The sequence below is a fragment of the Delphinapterus leucas genome, chromosome 14 (assembly GCF_059928025.1).
Source record: "Delphinapterus leucas isolate spDelLeu-1000000601 "Yukka" chromosome 14, BTC_Dleu_Yukka2, whole genome shotgun sequence".
In the NCBI taxonomy this organism is placed as follows: domain Eukaryota; kingdom Metazoa; phylum Chordata; class Mammalia; order Artiodactyla; family Monodontidae; genus Delphinapterus; species Delphinapterus leucas.
Window position 1 is genome coordinate 25,376,747 of NC_143142.1, and position 18,788 is coordinate 25,395,534.

Below are 18,788 nucleotides of genomic sequence, written 5' to 3' on the forward strand. Positions count from 1 at the left end.
AACAACTATTTTAATGATCCCTGCTCTCCAGATAGAAAACTGGAGGCAGGAAGAGGAGACCCTGGGCCATCAGGGCTGGGACTGAACTTGAACCTAGGGACTGTAGAGCCCATGCCCTTGGTTGCGCTGCCTCTGAGTTCGGGAATTAGACTTGGTCCACCAGGTGCCAGACTGGCTCTGCTGCCGGAAGTTTCCAGGTGTTAACAAGCTGCTAGCCCTGGAGGCCCATGTACTTGCCGGAGCTCCAGCCTCTGTCCTCACATCAAAGGTGGGTGCTGAGATGGTGAACCGCTACAAGGGCACCAGGGAGTGTCTGGGACACAGGGGGCTCTCTGCCTATGCCTGCAGTTGGCCAGAGCTCACTTCCCACTACCACTGGACCTCACCAGCCCCTTCACCAAACCCGAGTTCTCCTTCCATCCCCTCAGTGTGGTCTGTGTGGCTCTGAGAGGTGGTGGCCAAATAGCCATAGGGTATGGGGAGCCCTGCTCTGTGGCCTCTGACAGTGGGCAGGGTGTTAGGCCAGGTACCCCTGAAGCAGGTGCAGAAGGCATTCCAAGAAGAGAAATTGGGGCTTGACGTTGGGAAGAACCTGCCAAACAACCAGTCTCACTGTCCTTAGAGGTAGTGAGTTCCCTGTCATGGCAGGTGTGCAAGCCGACCCTTCTGGGGTGATGGAGATGGGAGCTCAGAGGCCAAACATTTGAGATTCTGTGGTCCTCAAATTGATGAAGATGAACTTTTGTTCAGCCAACTGACCAGATGTCTCCTTGGTGCAGATACCAGGGGACACAAAATGTCTTGGATGATGTTAGGTTTCCTGACTCCCGGTGGCCCAGCAGCTCTGGAGGATGGCTTAGATGCTGCTGGCGTCTGGACCTGCCTGCCTGGCTCACTCACTGTGAGGCTCCCAACTGCATTTTGGGATGTTGTGTCTTCTTTTCTGGCCGAGTCACGTGGCTTGTGGGATCCCAGTTCCCCACCAGGTTTTGAACCCAGGCCCTAGCAGTGAAAGCCCAGAATCCTAACCACAAGGCCACCAGGGAACGCCCAGGATGTTGTGTCTCTACCAGCCAGATGTGGCCCACCTGGGGCACAGGCTCATCTGGCACTTCTGGGGGCTCAGACACAGCCACCCCCAGGACCTGACAGCAGGGTGGGGCACCACTGGTAGGAAGTGGTTTGCAGGTGTTTCCCCATTTCCTGGGTTGCTGTCCTGCCGGGTAGCTTTGGGTAAGTCCTTTTTCTACTTAGGGTGAGGTTTCCTGTGCCAGGAACACCCTGCTTGCCCCACAAGTGCTTTGTTTTTCCAGGCATAGAAGTGGGGCAGACCTGAGCCTGTTAGAGCAGGAAAGTGGCCTCCAAGGCCTCTGTGGGCCCACTTCTCAGAGTGGGGGATGGGCCAGGTGCCTGCCTCCCTGACCACTGGTCCAGGGCCTGAGCCTCCTGTCTGGCCAAGGTCCCCAAACTCTCTAGGTCGCTGGTGCCAGCACCGCAGGGGTGATTAGCAGATGAAAGGTTTTGGGATGGTGGGGTGGGGCCCCCAGGCTGCCTTGGCAGCTCCCCTGGCTGGAGGCCAGCCCGACCCAGGGAAGCTCCTCCAGGAGCAGGGACACAGAGACCCAAGCTCAGCCAGCCCCCAGCCAGCGCCCCATCAACACTCCCTTCTTCCCATGGCCCCTGCCCTCTGCCTGACTCCCAGAATGGCTGAGGAGCTAATGGTCACCCACCAGGGTCTTAATGAGTGAGCTGGGGTTAATGGGTTACCCAGCCCAGTGGCACATTCACCAGCCTCCCCAGGCTCTCAAAGTCCAGATGCACTGGCCTGGCCTTCAGGGTCTGAGCTCAGCCACTTCCGTTTCCAGCTTTGATGCCTCAGGGCTCAGGAAGGGTCAGGGCGGTCAAGAGTCTCCCTTGTACCCTCACTGCTGCGGAGATGCCCCAGGCTCAAATTGTTCCTTCTGCCTGGCTGGCCTCCACAGTCCAATCCCAGTGCTATCTGGATCCCCCCCCCATAGTTTCTGCCCCTCCCTGGGGGTCCTGGGCTCCTCTTCCTCCTTGGTTTACTATACTATCCCATCTTCAGTCTGGCTAGGGGCTGCTTGAGAGAAGAATCTGAATGGGCCAGGGTCAGATGGGAGAGTGAGTGAATGAATGAATGATGGATGAATAAATGTAAGCAGCAGGCTGTGTGTGGACCTCAGAAGAATGGGCAGGCTTGGGCCTGCCAGCCCTGTGGGGGTACCCACCCCATCCTGTTGGCTGGAGCAGGTGCGGGGGTGTGAGCAGATGGCCCCATCCTCCATCAGCCTGCCTCCTCAACCCCAGAAAGTTGAGGGATGAGGAAAGACTCCCCGGTTCATGTGACTCCTTTCTGTCCTGGTGACGGTGACCAGGGTCCTTGGAGTGACAGCCTGTGGACATCTGTAGCCCCGGGGGTTGGGGCGAGGGCATCCCCTGACCAGGAACTCTAGAGAAAACATCAGGCTTCTCAGGCCTGGCGGGGCCTCTGATGCTCACACACCCACCCCTGTTGGTGGAGGCATCTGGCTGTGCCCCAGCACTGTGGGACCTCTCTTTGGATATTGAACGTGGCCAGGAGTTCTCCTCCTCCCAGAGGACCCTTGGCCTAACTGGCCTCTGCCTGAAACCCAGCCTCATGTAGCCCTACCTAGGCCCTCAAAGCTCAGGTCTCTTATGCAGGGTTTGGGACCCCACTGGGCTTGAAGAGGCTACCTGCTGTCCCAGGTCACACAGCCCCAGGGACAGGACCAGGAACCAGTCCTCTTCCCACCTGGAAAGGTTCCTGTGCCTTTAAAGCCTTCCCCCACTCAGGCCAGCAGGGGGAGGGAGGGGAGGAGCTGGGCACTGGGGACTCTGCTCTGTGCTGGAGTACCGAAGGAGGACCAGCCTTGCAGCCAGGTGAGCTGGGGCAGGATGGGAGTCTGGCTGTACCCCAGTGCTATGTGACCCTGAAGCTCAGCTCACCATCTCTGAGCTGCTGGACATCGTAGGAGTGGGGAGCTCAGGCTTGGGGCCTCTCGGGGACATCTGGAGGACTGGGTTCCAGCCCCAGCTCTGTTATGTCCCGGCTGTGCTCTGGAGGAGTCCCCCGTCCTCTCTGAGCCTCAGTTTATACACCTGCGTCATGGGAGTGAGCTGCTCTTCAGGGTGATGGGGGTGGGGATTGTGTGGACGGATCCTGCAGAGGGGTCACACGGATGGGCAGAGCCTTAGGCCCTTGGTCTGACTGGGTCTGGGCTGGGAGCCTCTGTTTCTTTTCCAGTAAGTGGGTTTGAGGCTGCCTGACAAGGCTTTCTGGCTGACTGCTACAGCTGTGGGGTGGGTGGAGGAGGGTGGGGAAGTGGGCTTCTTGGATTGAGAGGGAGGAGGGCAGTGTGGAGAAACTGAGGCCCAGAAGGATGGGGCAGCCTGGGGCGGTGGTGGGGTCACTGGGGTGGCGGGTCTGGAGTGGAGGTGAGTGGTGATGGGGGCTGAGGTGCTGTGTCCTCGGGCCACATCTCTCGGGCTCTGGTTTGCTCTCATGGTGGGGGTGGGGCATGGCCGGTACAAGTACAAGGGGTGATTGCACAACTCCGGGGACGCCCGCCCCCTTGTGGTCATTGCAGGCATGTATAGCTATTTCGACAGGTTTCTGGCAGGTAGTGGTTATCAGGTCTTGGGGAAGGAGGCTCCCAAATCCGGTCTGGGTCATGGTAAGCTTCCTGCCCAGAGCTGTGTTCTCATACCTAGGGGACATCACTCCTCACTGTGGGCATTGGTGGTAAGGAAAGTGAAGGGGTGCCTACCTGTCCATCCATGTGCCTCCAGGGCCAAGTCGCTTCTACCTAAGCCTCGGCTTCAGGCCTGTGAATGGGTTTGGGGCTGTGCCCAGTTTCGCCCCTGTGACTCTGGGGCTGGAGGATTAACAGAGAAACCCCACGCTGTCTGTTCTGTCTCACTCTTCTTCACGCTCTCTTCTCTGCTGCGTCCTAGAACATGCTCGCTCAGCCTAGATTCAGCATGGGTGTGTGTGTGTGTGTGTGTGTGTATATATGTGTGTGTACTGGGAGGGGGTGGTGCTGATGGCAGGGTCAGTATCTCTGGCTGGGTGAGGCTTGCATATTCCTGGGGGCAGAGAACTCACCACCTTTTGTGCCTAGGACAGGAGCCGTGGGGTCTGGAGGAGACCTCCAGCCCAGACCCACTGCCCCCAGGTCCCCTCTCTGCATGTGGGTGTGGGGGGCTGACTGGGACAGAATGTGACACACTTGATATGTGAGGAAGGGCTTTCTTTGTTCCGTACGTATGTATGCCTCAGTTGACATGGCCTTTGAGACACCTTCGCTTTTGTCTCCCCTCCATAGAACCTGCAGCTGGGCTTCTTCCAACTTGCCTCAGCTCAGGGTTTTCCTGTTGAGGTCACATGGGGGGTCTGGGTCATCCTCTGCCCACTCAGACCTTCTTCTTACTTTCCTGCCACTTCTGCCATGTCTCATGCCATCCCAGGCAGGGAGAAAACCATTGAGCAGGCTCAGGCATTGAGACAGAGCCCTGTGGCTCTCCACTGCAGACCCCTCCCAGCCGACTGAGCTGCAATGCAGCCATTCAGGCAGGACCAAATACCGTGATGTTCCTGGCTGATGTCCAGTCCTTGGGGACAGGTCTTGGGCCTTGGTCCCTGGATCCTGCCTTGTCCATCTTCTTAGTTACCCTGGTCTGCAGGGGAGGGGATGGTGTCTAGGGAAAGAGCTGTCATGGCACCGCCATCCCAGGGTCATGCTGGTTGAAGATTTCATGGTAGTGCATTGGGTCGGTTCCATGCCAAGCCCGCCCAAGGGCAGTTGAGTGATAGGACCAGGCCTGTTCTGGCTGTGTGACCCAGGGCAGGCAGCAATGTCTGGTCAGCCTCCACGTCTCCTTCTACCTATCAAATGGTGCAGCCTTGCGGGGTTATTGCGGATTAGATGTCACAGACGGGGGCTGTGGGGGCTCCTGGGCAGCTTCGGCACAGCGAGCTGGGGAGCGGGGGAGGGAGGCATGACTCAGGAAGTGGCTGATCCTTCTCCTTGCCTGACGAAAGCCAAAGGGGGATGGGGCAGTGTCCAAGTTCCCTGGGGCGGGTCTGCAGCTGCTCCTGACTCTGGACTCCTTGGTGGGCTGGTCAGGGACATGCAGCAACTTGGGGCAGGTATGGGGTAGCCAGGTGTGCACTGGTGGGCTGTGTGACCTTGGACCCGCTCTGGCCGTCTCTGGGCCCTGCCTTTCCAGGCTGTTTAGGTGGTTCCTTGGGCCTGGGCACTAATGTTCCTGGATAGGTGGTGGAACCTTCCGGACTTGAAGCCCTGGGCCGTGCCCCAGGGAGGTACCCTTGCCGTCCAGCTGTGGGGTGTGGTGAGCCTCTCAGGTCTGGGTTCTGCTCTGGTGCTGGTGACACCCCTGCTCCACGGCCTCAGGAACCATCTCTGGGACACCATGTCTGGCCCTGGAGTTCCGATACTCTGAACAAGGACAGGGCAAGCCTGTGGGGGACACCCACCCTTCGGAGGGACCTGAGTCCAGGAGGAGGGATGCCTTGTCTCTGTCGCCACACCTCGCCTTCCCCATTGGGGCCACACCTCTTGCCTGCTGCCACCATCCAGGGAACCCCAAGGGTCACTGCTGAGAGCACCTCGTACCTCCAGGGCCCTCCCAGGGCTGCGTGAACTCTAGTCACTTGGCAATAGGCCGAGTCCCTGTGCCTCCTTGTTGCCGTGACATGACAGCAGCCTCCGGCCACCCTCTGGCTATCCTCCCTGCCAGGCCAGACCTCTCTTTGAGGACCGCCCGCTCTCCACCTATTCTGACACACACACAGGGATTCTAGGTGCCCCCCGGCAGGCCTCTCCCCCTCTCCCCCCGCACCCCTCCCACCCCCATCCCCCACCCCCTGGACTACGTGAGCACGTGAGTTCCTCCGGCCCCTCCTGCTCCTTTCCTGCCTCTGCTCCTCCTGGGAGGAGCCCACCCCCACCCCAGATCCCAGCCCAGCTCTGAGGCCCCCAGAGGAGCTCTGCCCAGGCAGGGCTGCAGGCGTGGCTCTGGGCGGCTCCTGAGAGTGGGGGGGCCTGGCCTACACTGTGGCCAAGACCTTCCCAGGCAGACAAATCTGCCTCTTCCTCCCCAGCCAGTGTCCCAGCCCAGAGCTGTCTTCTGAGGAACAGGGGCTGTCCTGGGCGCCCGCTGCCCTCAGGCCTCAGGTAAGTCCACCGGGCTCGGGAGGAGCAGGGTCGCTATTGGAGGTCAAGCACCCGCTCTCTGGCCTCAGTTTCCCTTCCTGACACTGATTTGGGTGAGAGCCAGTCCTCTGGGCTTGGACGTTGTTTTAGTGAGGCTGAGAAAAACGTGTGTGGGGGATGGGAAACAGAAGCACAGTCACCCGGCAGGGAGTCTTCCGCAGGGCTGGGATGGCTGCCTATGGGGGGCTGAGTCAGACCTCCCTACTGCCCTGCCCAGGGAGAAGGGGATGGGTCAGTGCGGCCCACCCCTCCACCCACTCCCTGGCAGACTGAGCCTCACAGGGTGCACCCTGCCCTTTGCGGAGCCCACTTGGGCCCTTGGGTGGAAGGAGGCACAAGCAGATGGTTGGTGGGGGGCTGGAGCGTGGACCTCAGGAGGTCTTGGCTGCCTTGTCTAGGGGCCTGAGGGTGGAGAGGAGGACCCAGAGTTGTGGGGGTGGGGTCTCAGCTGATGGTCCCAAGCCCAGGAGAAATGAGGCCATGCCCTCAAGCTGCCCAGCGTGGCCTGACCCAGTGGACAGGACTGGGGGGCCTCCTTGACGGGTGGGGCTGTGCCTGTGCTGGGGAGGGGGACACTGGCTCCTGTCTTGCCCCGCCCACCCCGCCGCATATGATGGGAAAGTTCTAGGTCTGGAACAGATGCCTCAGGTTGCTGGCCCAGCTCCCGAGGTCCCACAGACCTCCCAGCACAGCTGCCTCTATCAGGAACCCTGACTTGGCCCCCTGCCAGGGCCCGGGGTACGCCCTGAGAGCTGTCAGGCCTGGCAGAGGGCATGGCCTGTCCTCAGGGCAGCGGTGGCGGCAGGACCTGGCTGGCTCTTTGGAGAGAGCCTTGCCTTCTGACCGCTCTTCCGAGGACTGCAGAGCAGGCAGTGCTGGTGGGGGATGGGAGGGTGTCCAGCGAGAAACGGTGGTGCCTAGATTCGGTCAAGGTGGTCAAGACAGAGAGGAGGCTGGCTTGGACCCTGCTGGGGGTGTGGGGTGGTAGTCTGCTGTGTGACCGCCCCCTGAGCTTGGGGAGGAGAAAGCCCTTCTGTGCTGGGGTCTGGGCCCCCACGTTGGGTGGGACTCCATTCCTAGACCAGCTCTAGGAGACCCTGTGAATAGGGACAGGGTAGCCAGAGGGGTCCCAGCCCTGGGCTCTCCAGCAGACATCGCCCTTTGGAGGGAACTGAGTCCAGGAGAGGAGGCACCCTGCCTCTGTCACCACACCTCTCCTCCCCCGTTGGGGTCACACCCCTCGCCTGCTGCCATTGCCACGGGGACCCCAAGGATTACTTCCATCCCTCCCTCACAGCCTGGCAGGAAGTCAACAGGGAAATAAACAGTGAGTGGAGGCTGACCGGCTCCCCTCTGCCATACACAGACCTCCAGGCCCCCCCAACATAGCCAACACTTACCTAACACTTCATGCTTTCCAACCCACTTCATCTTCACAATACTCCCAGCAGGCCCTTCTGTCATTCCACTGGACAGATGGTCAGATGGTCAGTGACTTGCCCAAGGTCCCACACAGGTGAGACAGGGCAGGCTGGCCCCAGAGCCCATGCTCCATCCCCTCGGCTGGCACGCTGGCCCTCACCCCTTGGTCACATGACAGCTCCCTGCCCTGCTCTGTGCAACACCCTTGCTGTGCAGGGGAGAAATGCACTGTGGGGACGGAATATTCACCAACATGGGAGTGGCTGACAGAGTTCATCAGAGGCAGAGACACCTCACATTGCTCCCCGGAGGGCAGGCCCAGCCCGCTTCAGAGACACCTGCTCCATTTTCAGGAGAACAAGCAGACTGCGTGGTCTGGGAGTCTCCCTGGAGCAGATTCTGTGGCCACAGGCTCCTGCAGAGCGTGAAGGAGACCTCAGTTATTTCTCCGGCCTGTTCAGCCAAAACCATCTTTTGTGGCCACCTCCTTGGGAGGCTCAGGGCTCCCACCCACCGAGGAAGGTAGGCTCTGGTCCCACGGTGGCTCATCTGATAATTTCAGGAGACTGTGGGTGCCCCCTTTGAGGACACAACAAAAGCTGAACCCCACGCTCTGTGGCAGGTCACTCTGGGGACCCAAGAACAGTGCCGGGAAGGAATCAGGCCAGGCCTGTGCCTCCCGGAGTGACTGGCTTGGTGGTGGAGGGCTCTGCCACAGGACAGACAAGGTCCTGCAGGATCAGGGGCTCCTCTCTGGAAGTGAAATCCGGGGGGCTCCCTGCTGGAGATGGGGTCCTTACTGGGAGGGGGCCCCGAGGATAAGCAGGAGGATTTGGGGGGCAGAGGTAGGACCAGGAGCTTCTGGCAGAGGGAGTGGCCTGAGCAAAAATCTGGGGGCTGGGTGGCCCATGCATTCTGGGGGCCGGAAGGAGACATGAGGACATATGTCTGAGGCTCGACTTTGTGCTGTGCCCTGTGGGGCGATGATGTGCCCAAGGCCAGGTCAGCAGTGGCCCCCTGACCTTCTACCCTCCCATCCCCCATGCCCGCAGAGCCATGAAGAAGCGGTCCATGCTGCTGGCCCTGGTGGCCGTGGTCCTAATGCTCCTTATCATTGGCCTCTGCGTCTGGCTGCCTGAGACCTTCAAGCCCCACAGCCATGTGTACCCCAGAGCTGCCGTGGCCGCGGATGCCAAGCGCTGTTCAGAGATCGGGAGGTGAGTGGGGCAGGGTGTGGGGACACAGGCCCTGGAAGACAGCCACCGTAAGTGGACCTGGGCAAGACCCTCGCCTCTCTGGGACTCAGTTTCGCCACTGGTAAACGGGCTGCCTGGATGAGGGGTGTTCGGTGTGCGTGCAGCTGCCTATCCTGTCCCTGGACCTTCTCAGCAGCTTCTGGTCAGGGGAGAAGGGGACACTGGCCCTGAGAGCAGGGTGTGGGTCTCCCAGTGTCCAGCTGAGCCCTTTTCTCAGTTCAAGGGTGTCTGTCTCTTCAGATAAACTCTGCTGTTTTATTTTTAGACCCCTAGCTCACATGTCCAAAGATCAGTTCTCACTTAAAAACTTAAACAGAAAAAAGATGTTATTAATAAAAAGTAACAATTTCCCCTTTTTTTCCGATTATAAGTCACGTACATCTGTTTGCTTGAAAAAGAGGAACATTTAAGCCCGTTGGTTTTAGAATACAACAGTCTTTTACATTAAAAAATCAGAAACTATGGGCTCCTCTCCATCCTCCTTTGGGCAGTGTGGCCAGGCGGTGGGGAGGTGTATGGAGGGGTGCGCATCTCGGAGGGTAGAGACCCCGCCGGCTCTCACTCCCGGCACGTGCCACTGGCAGGGATGCATTGCTGGACGGCGGCTCAGCGGTGGATGCTGCCATCGCAGCCCTGCTGTGCGTGGGGCTCATGAACGCACACAGCATGGGCATCGGGGGTGGCCTGTTTCTCACCATCTACAACAGCACCACACGTGAGTGGCTGGCAGGGTGGGAGGGGCTGCACTTGGGCTGGGCAGGCAGAGCTGGGCAACTCCTAGGTTCACACAAGTGAGGGGCTGGTGTTGGTCCGGACTGCCCACATGCTTCTTCTTCCAGGAAAGGCTGAGGTCATCAATGCTCGAGAGGTGGCCCCTCAGCTGGCCTCTGCCGGCATGTTCAACAGCTCAGAGCAGTCAGAGGAAGGTGAGTGCGGGCTCGGTGTGGGTGCAGGGGCAGGACGAGCTGCTGGAAGGCATGAGCACCCGCCCCCCACCCTCCATATTCCCCCCATCCCATCTGGGGCTGGGAGTGGCTCTGGCAGTCCCCTCCCATCCCTTCCTGGCCCCACAAAACCTTCCATAATGATTGGTCAAGCCCATCATCACAGAGGGTAAAGAGAGCTTCTGTTATTTCTGCTCAGGTCCCTCCAGGGCCACACGGAGCTAGAACACAGAAAGAGTGATTACTATTACAACAGCTTGCATGTGCCAGGGTCCTGGGGCCAGCACTCTGCTCAGCCCTTTTCACCGATGAGCCCCTTGAATCCTCCCTGTACGCTTGGCAGGGGGAGCGTGGTGTTGATTCCCATTTTACAGGTGGGGATGCTGAGGCCCAGAGAGGTCATGTAAACTGATTAAGGTCACACAGCTGGATGGTGGTAAAGCTGGGATTGAACCCAGGCTATCTAAACCCTGGGTTTTTAAAGGGCATCCAAGTCATTCATTCGTTCGTTCGTTTGTTCATCGGTGGGGATAGCTCTCTAGAGTATGGGAAGGAGTCTCTCTTTTCTAACCTGTCCTTAAGCCAGGAAGGAAATCCCTGCAACTCCCCAGGCAGCCAAGGGAAATCAATGGCCACCAGGGGGCGCCCCTGCAAGGACCCCAGTGGATTGCAGGATGAGGTTGGAGGGAAGGAGGGGCGGGGATTAAAGGCCATAGTGGGTCTGAACCCCTCCTGCAGGCTTTGCAGGACCCCTCCTGCAGGTGGAGCCCTGTGTAGGGTGCTGAGAGCAGTCGTTTTGGAATCCCCTCCAACACAGTCTTTGAATTTTTACCCATTGGGAAACTCAGTGTAGAAATGAAATCATTCAGAGTGTGAGATTGTGGGAATCTTACAGACTTAGCATCTTTGGATGCTTGGAATTCACATATTTAACTAGGGCTCGTTGGGCACCTCCTACAGCATCAGGGGCTGTTCCCTAAGCCAGTAGAAACAAAGGTAACAGGTGAAATGCACATTCCAGGTGGAACAGGGAGAGATAGCACGCATGGGTGTGCCATGTGCCACAGCACTGCTTGGGAAGCAGAGGTGGGAAGGGTTGGAGGGCTTGTGGGTTCATCAGGTGCCCTGGTCAGGGCACGTGAGCAAAGACCCAGAGGCTGGGGCTGGGGGCAGCCGTGGGGGTGTCTGGGGGAAAGAGGAGGACACAGGGTCAGGTAGAACCGCCCAGGTCATGTTGGACCTCATGGGTCATCATGTCTGAGTGAGGTAAAGGTGTTCCCTGAGTCGAAAGGGGGACCTGGGTGGATCTGGCCGCTTTCTGATGGAACCCCCTCAGGCTGCTGTGAAAGAGGAGGAGCAAGTTACCTGCCCGTCAGGTGGCCCATCAGGATGTCACGGTGATAACCAGGGAGAGGTGAAGTTGGCGGCTGGTGGCTGGGCCGAGCACACTTGGAGGGCGGAGCTGCAGATTTGCTGATGGGTTGGGTGTGACGCTCACCCAGGAGTCTCGGGTGAGTTGGGGTCTCAGGTCTGCACCTGGAAGGACAGGGTGGCCTTTACAGAGACCAGCAAGGTGTTAAGTTTGAGAAGCGTTTTTCAAGTGGGCAGGTGCGTCCTCAGATCTGGCCATCAGGGGAGCAGGCCGAAGAGTCAGTCTGGGAGTTGTCAGCATGTAATGGACCCTGCAGCCTGACATGGAGGAGGGCACCCAGAGTTGGTGCAGACAGAGGAGAGGGCAGGGAGATGCAGAAGTGACACAGGAAGAGAGAGTGATGGGCCAGGTAAGATGAGAAAGAGACCCTGCGATGGCAGCGTGGGGGTCACTGGTGACCTTGGTGAGAGTGTGGCGTGAGAGCCTGATTGACCAAGGTCAGGGTAGCACTTATTTAAGGGGGAGGAATTGTGTGCTGGGTGTCAAACCTTCCGGGATGTGCCAATGTCGTAACAACCCGGCTCTTGGAACCTCATGCCCCACTTCAGGGTGGGAGAGGCAGCTCGAGAGCTGCAGCCGCCAAGCCTGGGTGTGCCCCCCTACCCTGCATCTCAGGGTTGAAAGCAGGAGGGTGTCTGGGAGCCGAGGCTGTGGCTGAAACTTTCTGGGTCAGTGCTGGCTTTAGGGTGTGGCAGGGGCAGCGAGGCCTAGTGGGGAACGAGGGTCCAGGGCTCTGTTTCCAGGGGAATCATGGCTCCTCAAAGGACAGTGCTGGGAAACAAAACTCTTTATGGTCAGATAGGGAAACCAAGACCCAGAGAGGGAACAGGGCAGGGGTTTGGGCTCGGGTCCCATTTGGGACAATGGAAGAGAGGAAGAGAGCCCCTTGCTTTGGGACCAGCCCAGCCTTGAGAGTGGCCTGGGCTTGCAATGGGGGCTTTGGCGGGTTTTGGAGGAACACTTGAGCCTTATGGGATGAGGGGCCTCGTGGCCCAGGAGGCTCAAACTGAGAGATGGTGAGGTCTGGCTTCCTTATACTCTCGCTGTGCAACCGTGGGCCTGGCACAGGATTTCAGACACGGTGGCACCTGCGGAGACAGGCATCCAGGCCTGGGACAGCGGAACCCAGCACACGTGCTACCGCCCCTCCCTCCTGTGCCCTCATCAGACAGCTGAGCTGAGCCACACTCATGCCTCTGAGTCCAGATGTGACCTCAAAAATCTATGTCCTTCCTGAGCCTCACTGGTCCCACCTGGGGTTGTGCCTGGAACATCCCCCGTGTGGAGCCACTAGCTGTGTCCCTCTCCTTCGCAGGTGGGCTGTCGGTGGCGGTTCCAGGTGAGATCCGCGGCTATGAGCTGGCACACCAGCGGCACGGGCGGCTGCCCTGGGCTCGCCTCTTCCAGCCCAGCATCCAGCTGGCCCGCCAGGGCTTCCCTGTGGGGAAGAGCTTGGCGGGAGCCCTGCAGAGAAGCCAGGCTGCTATCCAGCGGCACCCTGAGCTGTGGTACGTCTGTGGTCCCTACTGGTGGGCAAGAGCGGGTGGCACTTTCAGGAACCTGCGCTGAACGAGGGACCAAAGCCCTGCCTGTTCTGAGCCTGGGGGTGGGGTCCCGGCCCCACCTGGGCTGGATTCTGTGGACAGGGGCACCCCATCCTTTGTTCTCTTGTGTGTGTGTGAGTGGGGTGGCTGAGTCCGCCCCACCTGCCTGCCTCACGGGAGCCCCCTCTGCCCCAGCGAGGTGTTCTGCCGGGATGGGAAGGTGCTGCGGGAGGGGGACCGAGTGACCATGCCTCGGCTGGCCGACACCTACGAGACGCTGGCCTTGGAGGGCGCTCAGGCTTTCTACAACGGGAGCCTCACGGCCCAGATTGTCAAGGACATCCAGGAGGCCGGTGAGCGGGCGACCTCAGGGGCCTGGGGCCAGGAACTCCACAGCGGGAACACTGAGCCTGGGGTCCTTGGGTCCTACCTGGCCTGGACACTGGGCCCTCAGGGAGTGTCTGGCAGGGGAGGGTCACAGATGTGTCTGCAGTTAATGACAGGCCACACGGATCCACAGCTCCTGGTTAAGTCAAAGCTGAGAGAAACCCTGCAGTCCAGGAGAGAAAACCCTGGTGGGGGGAATGCAGGTGTAGGCAGGAGCCAGGGTTGGGGAAGCGCTAAAGTACAGACCCTGGAGGACTTCCTGGAGGAGGTGGTGCCTGAGCCACAGGTGAGGTTGGACTTTGTAAGCAGAGAGAACAGTTTGAGGCCCGGAGAGAAGGCTTTTATTTCTCCAGGAGGATCACAGGGGATGAGGGTGGACTTGGTGAGCGAGGCATGGGAGGAGCTGCATGCAGGGCCTGCGGTTGGGAACTTGTGGGCAGGTTCTTATAGGTTCAGGAGCCCCATGCTGCCTCTCCCTCACCGAGCCATGGCCTCTTCATGTTAGTTTTTCCAGTGTGTCAGGGAGGAGGGTGATTAGCATGTTGACCTTTACCGCTGACATCGGAAATTAGCCTGTAAATACTTGGTATGTCTGGAGCCATTTCCCTAGAGAATTAAGAGCTTCCCTCCACCCACCCATTAGTCATAGGAGGAGGGGACTGGGGGGCGGAGGTAGGGGAAGTGGGGGATGGGAGCAGATATCTCCCACTTAGAGAAGATCCTCTGGCCGCCAAGAGGACAGACGACAGACCCCGAGGTCAGTGGGGCAGCAGGTGGAGGGCGCTGGCCTGGACCTGGCCAGAGGAAGGTGGCACTGTCAGGGAGGTCCGGGGATAGACAGGGCTCCCTGCTTGATGGCCCCCCAGAAGTGTGCCCCATCTCCGTGTCACCCCATGCAGGGGGCATCGTGACGGCCGAGGACCTGAACAACTACCGCGCAAGGCTGATCGAGCACCCACTCAGCATCAGCCTCGGGGACGCCCAGCTCTATGTGCCCAGTGCCCCGCTCAGCGGGCCAGTGCTGGCCCTCATCCTCAACATCCTCAAAGGTCAGCTGCCCTCCGCGGCCCTGCAGAGCAGCGTCCTGGGGGTGGGCACAGCCATGTGAGGTCACGGGGTGGCTCTCAGTGCCAGAGTTCATGCTGGGCGGCCTGGTCCAAAGGGCACATCTGGTAAATCTGAGTGGTCATCTGTGACCCCGTGGACTGGGTAGACCTGTGGCTGACATGTGAGGCCCAGTCCTGGGGGACCCTTGCTTCCTTCCATCCTCCCCCGCCTCCCAAGCAGCCACTGCTGTTGGTTATTAAACGTCCCCCTTCTCAAGGTGAACCAGGTGGGTCAGGGAGGCGTGGACCACCCCCTCTCCAGGGCACTCAGCTGTCCTGGCCGAGCTGGGATGTCCCGGGGCCACCGGGACCACCAACCTGCCTGGCTCTGCCCAACCAGGGTACAACTTCTCCCGGGAGAGCGTGGAGACACCTGAGCAGAAGGGCCTGACCTACCACCGCATAGTGGAGGCCTTCCGGTTTGCCTACGCCAAGAGGACCCTGCTTGGGGACCCCAAGTTTGTCAATATGACTGAGGTAAAGGGCAGGGGCTGGCCTTCGATGGGTGGGGGGCCTACCATGGAGATGCCAGGAGGGCTCCCCGGGCCACCCCAGCCTCACTCAGCCTTTATTCATCTATTTCTGCCACTGACTTGCCCTCGGGCCTACTGTGTGCTAGGATGGACTGTTGACCCTGAGTCCTAGCCTCTGCCCCACGGAGCTCACAGGGTGGGAGAGACAGACTTGTCAGGGAGTGATAGTGCCCTCCTCTGCCACATTCCAACCTCGGGGCCTTTGCATGTGCTGTGTCCTTGGCCTGGAAGGCTCTGGAGTGGTCAGTGCCGAGGTGAGGAATGCACAGGGGCATCAGAGCCCTCAGGGTGGAGGAGGGTGGATTCAGGGGAGGGGACCAGTGTTCCAGGTGGGCAGAGGCCCCAGCCACGTGCTCCCTGGTCACACCCAGGAGCTAACTTCCCAGATCCCCACCCAGGCCCTGCACTGCCCGACCTACCCACTCGCCAGGTGCCCCGGCTCCAGGCTGGACTTCCACCTCCACCCCGATCACATCCCTCATTACCTACTTGGGTCCCCCCCTCCCTGCAAGGTAGACCCGCAGACCCCCTCACACTGACCTGTGACCTCCCACAGCTGCTCAGCAGCCCCTCTTCTCTTACCTGGGGATGATTTTGCACTCACTGCTCCCCACATCAGCACCTGGCATCCCTGAGGTGGTGGAAGCCAGTGCATCATGCCCCTCTTTGCCCTCCCTCCTGGCTGAGACTGGCCTTCTGCTCATCCACTCTCTGACTGCACGCCCTTCCTACACTGCTGCTCTCCCTCCTGGGTTCCCAGTCTGCCCTTTCTGATGGGTCATTTCCGAAAGAAGTGTATGGTTGTGGGTCCAGAACCCTCCAGCTGCTTCCCCGTCCCTCTGCTCCCCATTGGGGCAAACTTGGCCACCATCTCCTCTCTGGAGCCCTCTCCCCTGGTGCCCGCCCTTCCTCCCTCCCTCCATACCTGCGCTGCCAGGTCCTGAGACCAGCCTCCGTTTCCCCTTCGGCCCACTCTCTGCAGCATCTCACCACGTTCACCAGCACCTCCCTCCCTTGACTTTTTAATTTGCAAGGTTATGGACGTTTCGGCACATTTCCTTCCTCTCTCCCCATCTCCATCCGTTTCCCCCTTGCTCTCCCTGTTTTTTCCTTTTTAGATGTCTGGTCGGCCTTTCCCCAAGGGTCCCATCCGTGTCTTGAGGCCCCCAGCCTGTCAAGCTCACACCTGCTGTTGCTGTCACGTCTGCCGTCTCTTAGCCTCAATGGACCCCCTGGGCTGTTTGGTTGATTTTAAGGCCCAGGGCAGTTGTCTTTTAGGATGTCCGAATTCCTGGATTCAACCCTGTTTCCTTGGAAGTAGATTCAGGCTGAACGTTTTCCCCTTGGATTAGTCACTTAATTCATGGGTGTTGCTGGAACCTTCTGGAGGCATTTCCTCTGCTCAGCCTCCTGCGCCCTGCCTTGCCCATGAACTCAACACATCAGGTGTGGCCCATCACCCACCTGAGACAGATTCTTCAGGGTCCGACGAGCTCCTTTCCCAAATCAGGCTCCCAACCTGCCCCAGTTAGCGGCCACTATAGACTGAAGACTTGGGGCCTTTCTCCGTTCCTCTTTTCCACCTGGTGAGCCCCCAGCATCTCTCACCTGGTGGATATCATAGCCTCCCAGTTGGGTTTCACCCCCACACAGCTGCCAGAGGGATAACACCCATCACTCCTCTTCCCTAAGCACAGGTGGCTTTGAAGTCCTTATAGGGCTTGTAAGGACCTATGGGATCAGCCCCTGCTGGCATCTTCAACCTCTTCTCTCCCTAACCCCATTCACTGTCTGCCTGTCACTCACAGGCCTGCCTCAGGGCCTTTGCATTACCATTCAGGTGGCTTTTTCAGATATTACCTTCTCTGAGAAGCCCTCCCTGACCACTCTGCTCCCACCCCATCACACTCCACCCCCCTCACCTGGCTTGTTCTTTCCAGCACATCCCTGCCTGCCTTTGTCTTCCCTGCTGTGAGGGTGGGGACCTGCGCGTCTGTTCCCTGCTGATCCCCCAGTGCTGGGCATGAAGTTACAAGCTCCCTGAATGAATGAATGATTGGATGCAATGAGAGTGGGGACTCCGAGGACGGACAGACATTCAGAGTTGCTGGACAGCAACAGAGACAGAGGTTGGGGAAAGGGGGTCAGACGGGCCACGTGAGACTTTGGGTGCAAGAGGGTTATGGTCAGAGCCATGGCTGGGGGCTTCCTGAGAGCTGCTCGCACAAGCCCATCCCCCTCCCCACCTCCCTCACCTCCTCAGGCCAGCTCTGGGGTCTCGGCAGGTGGTCCGCAACATGAGCTCCGAGTTCTTCGCTGCCCAGCTCCGGGCCCGGATCTCCGATGACACCACTCACCCGGCCTCTTACTATGAGCCTGAGTTCTACACGCCGGATGACGGGGGCACCGCCCACCTGTCCGTGGTCTCAGAGGATGGCAGTGCTGTGTCGGCCACCAGCACCATCAACCTCTAGTAGGGCTGCTGGGTGGCCGGGTGGGCCGGGGCTGCCTGCGTGTCCTAGAAGGGGGGCTCCACATTGGTAGAGTGCTGGCCCCCAGCTCCCCAGGGAGCGTGTTGGCACTTTGGTGGGCACGTGGGGCTGGTGGGACGGGGCAGGGGTGGGCACAGCTCTCTGACCCAGCTGGTCTGCAGCTTCGGTTCCAAGGTGCTGTCACGGGCCAATGGGATCCTGTTTAACGATGAGATGGATGACTTCAGCTCCCCCAACATCATCAACCAGTTCGGGGTGCCCCCCTCACCGGCCAACTTCATCACACCAGGTGTGGGCACAGGGCTTGGGTGGGGAGGGGGCTGGTGTCCCAGCAGGCAGCTGACCAGCTCCTCTGTCCCCTCCCTCCCACCGGCCGGCTGCAGGGAAACAGCCGCTCTCGTCCATGTGCCCGGCGATCATCGTGGGTCAGGATGGCCAGGTCCGCATGGTGGTGGGTGCCTCCGGGGGCACGCAGATCACCACGTCCACTGCACTGGTATGTGCCACCTGCCTGTGCCCCCAGCCCCTTGCCCGCTGGGCTACACTGACCCCATCCCCTCATCCGCAGGCCATCATCCACAGCCTGTGGTTCGGCTACGATGTGAAGCAGGCGGTGGAGGAGCCCCGGCTGCACAACCAGCTTTTGCCCAACACCACGACGCTGGAGAAAGACATTGACCAGGTTGGGGGGTGGTGCTGAGTCACAGTGGGGGCCCCTGGGAATCCTGGAACAGGACCTGGGTCTCCTGTGTCATTGCGGAGTGGACGATGGCTGCTGTCCTCTGCCTGGGGCAGATGACCCTCATGCCCGCTGCCTGGGCCACTTTGCACCCCATGCTCTGAGGGCCAGGCCACCCGCTCCGATGAGACCCAGTCGGCCCAGCTGCCCCCAACTTGCTCTTCGTGGCCACTCAGACAGAAATGGCACCACCTGTGTCTTTGGAACCCATGCCCACACAGGTGTGGTTCAGATGGTGTCTTGGGCCCCCGTTGAGGCCTCCCTCTCCCTCCCACCCCTAGGCAGTGGCTGCAGCCCTGAAGACCCGGCACCACCACACCGAGGTCACTTCTGCCTTCATTGCTGTGGTACAGGCCATTGTCCGCACAGCTGGCGGCTGGGCGGCTGCCTCAGACTCCAGGAAAGGCGGGGAGCCTGCGGGCTACTGAGTACTCAGGCAGGCAAGGTGGACCAGCAGCCCAGGGATGAGATGTCCGCTGGGGGTGGGGGGCTGGGAGTGGGACTTCGGGGGACATGCTTCCCCTGTGAGCGGCAAAGCAGTGCAATAAATGGGGGCTGCAGTGCCAGGCTCTGGGCGGTCTTGCCGGCCAGCTCCCAATTCCCTGGGCCTCAGCATTCTGTGTGAAGTGGGGCCACCCGTGCAGGGAAGGATGGA

General features: G+C 59.9%; 1 protein-coding gene across 5 annotated transcripts; it reads left to right on the plus strand.

The window, feature by feature from the left end:
* Positions 1 to 6,113: 6,113 nt before the first annotated feature.
* On the plus strand, positions 6,114 to 18,731 carry GGT1 (gamma-glutamyltransferase 1). 5 transcript variants are annotated; one of them, XM_022551447.2, is made up of 14 exons: positions 6,120 to 6,239; positions 8,054 to 8,222; positions 8,753 to 8,917; positions 9,541 to 9,671; positions 9,796 to 9,882; positions 12,648 to 12,840; positions 13,072 to 13,229; positions 14,163 to 14,312; positions 14,710 to 14,846; positions 17,188 to 17,375; positions 17,556 to 17,683; positions 17,778 to 17,890; positions 17,963 to 18,076; positions 18,415 to 18,731. In XM_022551447.2, exons 3-14 carry the CDS (start codon positions 8,757 to 8,759, stop codon positions 18,559 to 18,561), a joined length of 1,707 nt encoding a protein of 568 aa, XP_022407155.2. In that variant the 5' UTR covers positions 6,120 to 6,239; positions 8,054 to 8,222; positions 8,753 to 8,756; the 3' UTR covers positions 18,562 to 18,731. The 5 variants fall into 5 exon arrangements, with proteins under 5 accessions (XP_022407154.2, XP_022407155.2, XP_022407156.2 ...); XM_022551446.3 differs by having other exon boundaries at positions 6,114 to 6,239; positions 17,778 to 18,076; XM_022551448.2 differs by lacking the exons at positions 6,120 to 6,239; positions 8,054 to 8,222; positions 8,753 to 8,917; positions 13,072 to 13,229 and having other exon boundaries at positions 9,559 to 9,671; positions 17,778 to 18,076.
* The last annotated feature ends 57 nt before the right edge of the window (positions 18,732 to 18,788 follow it).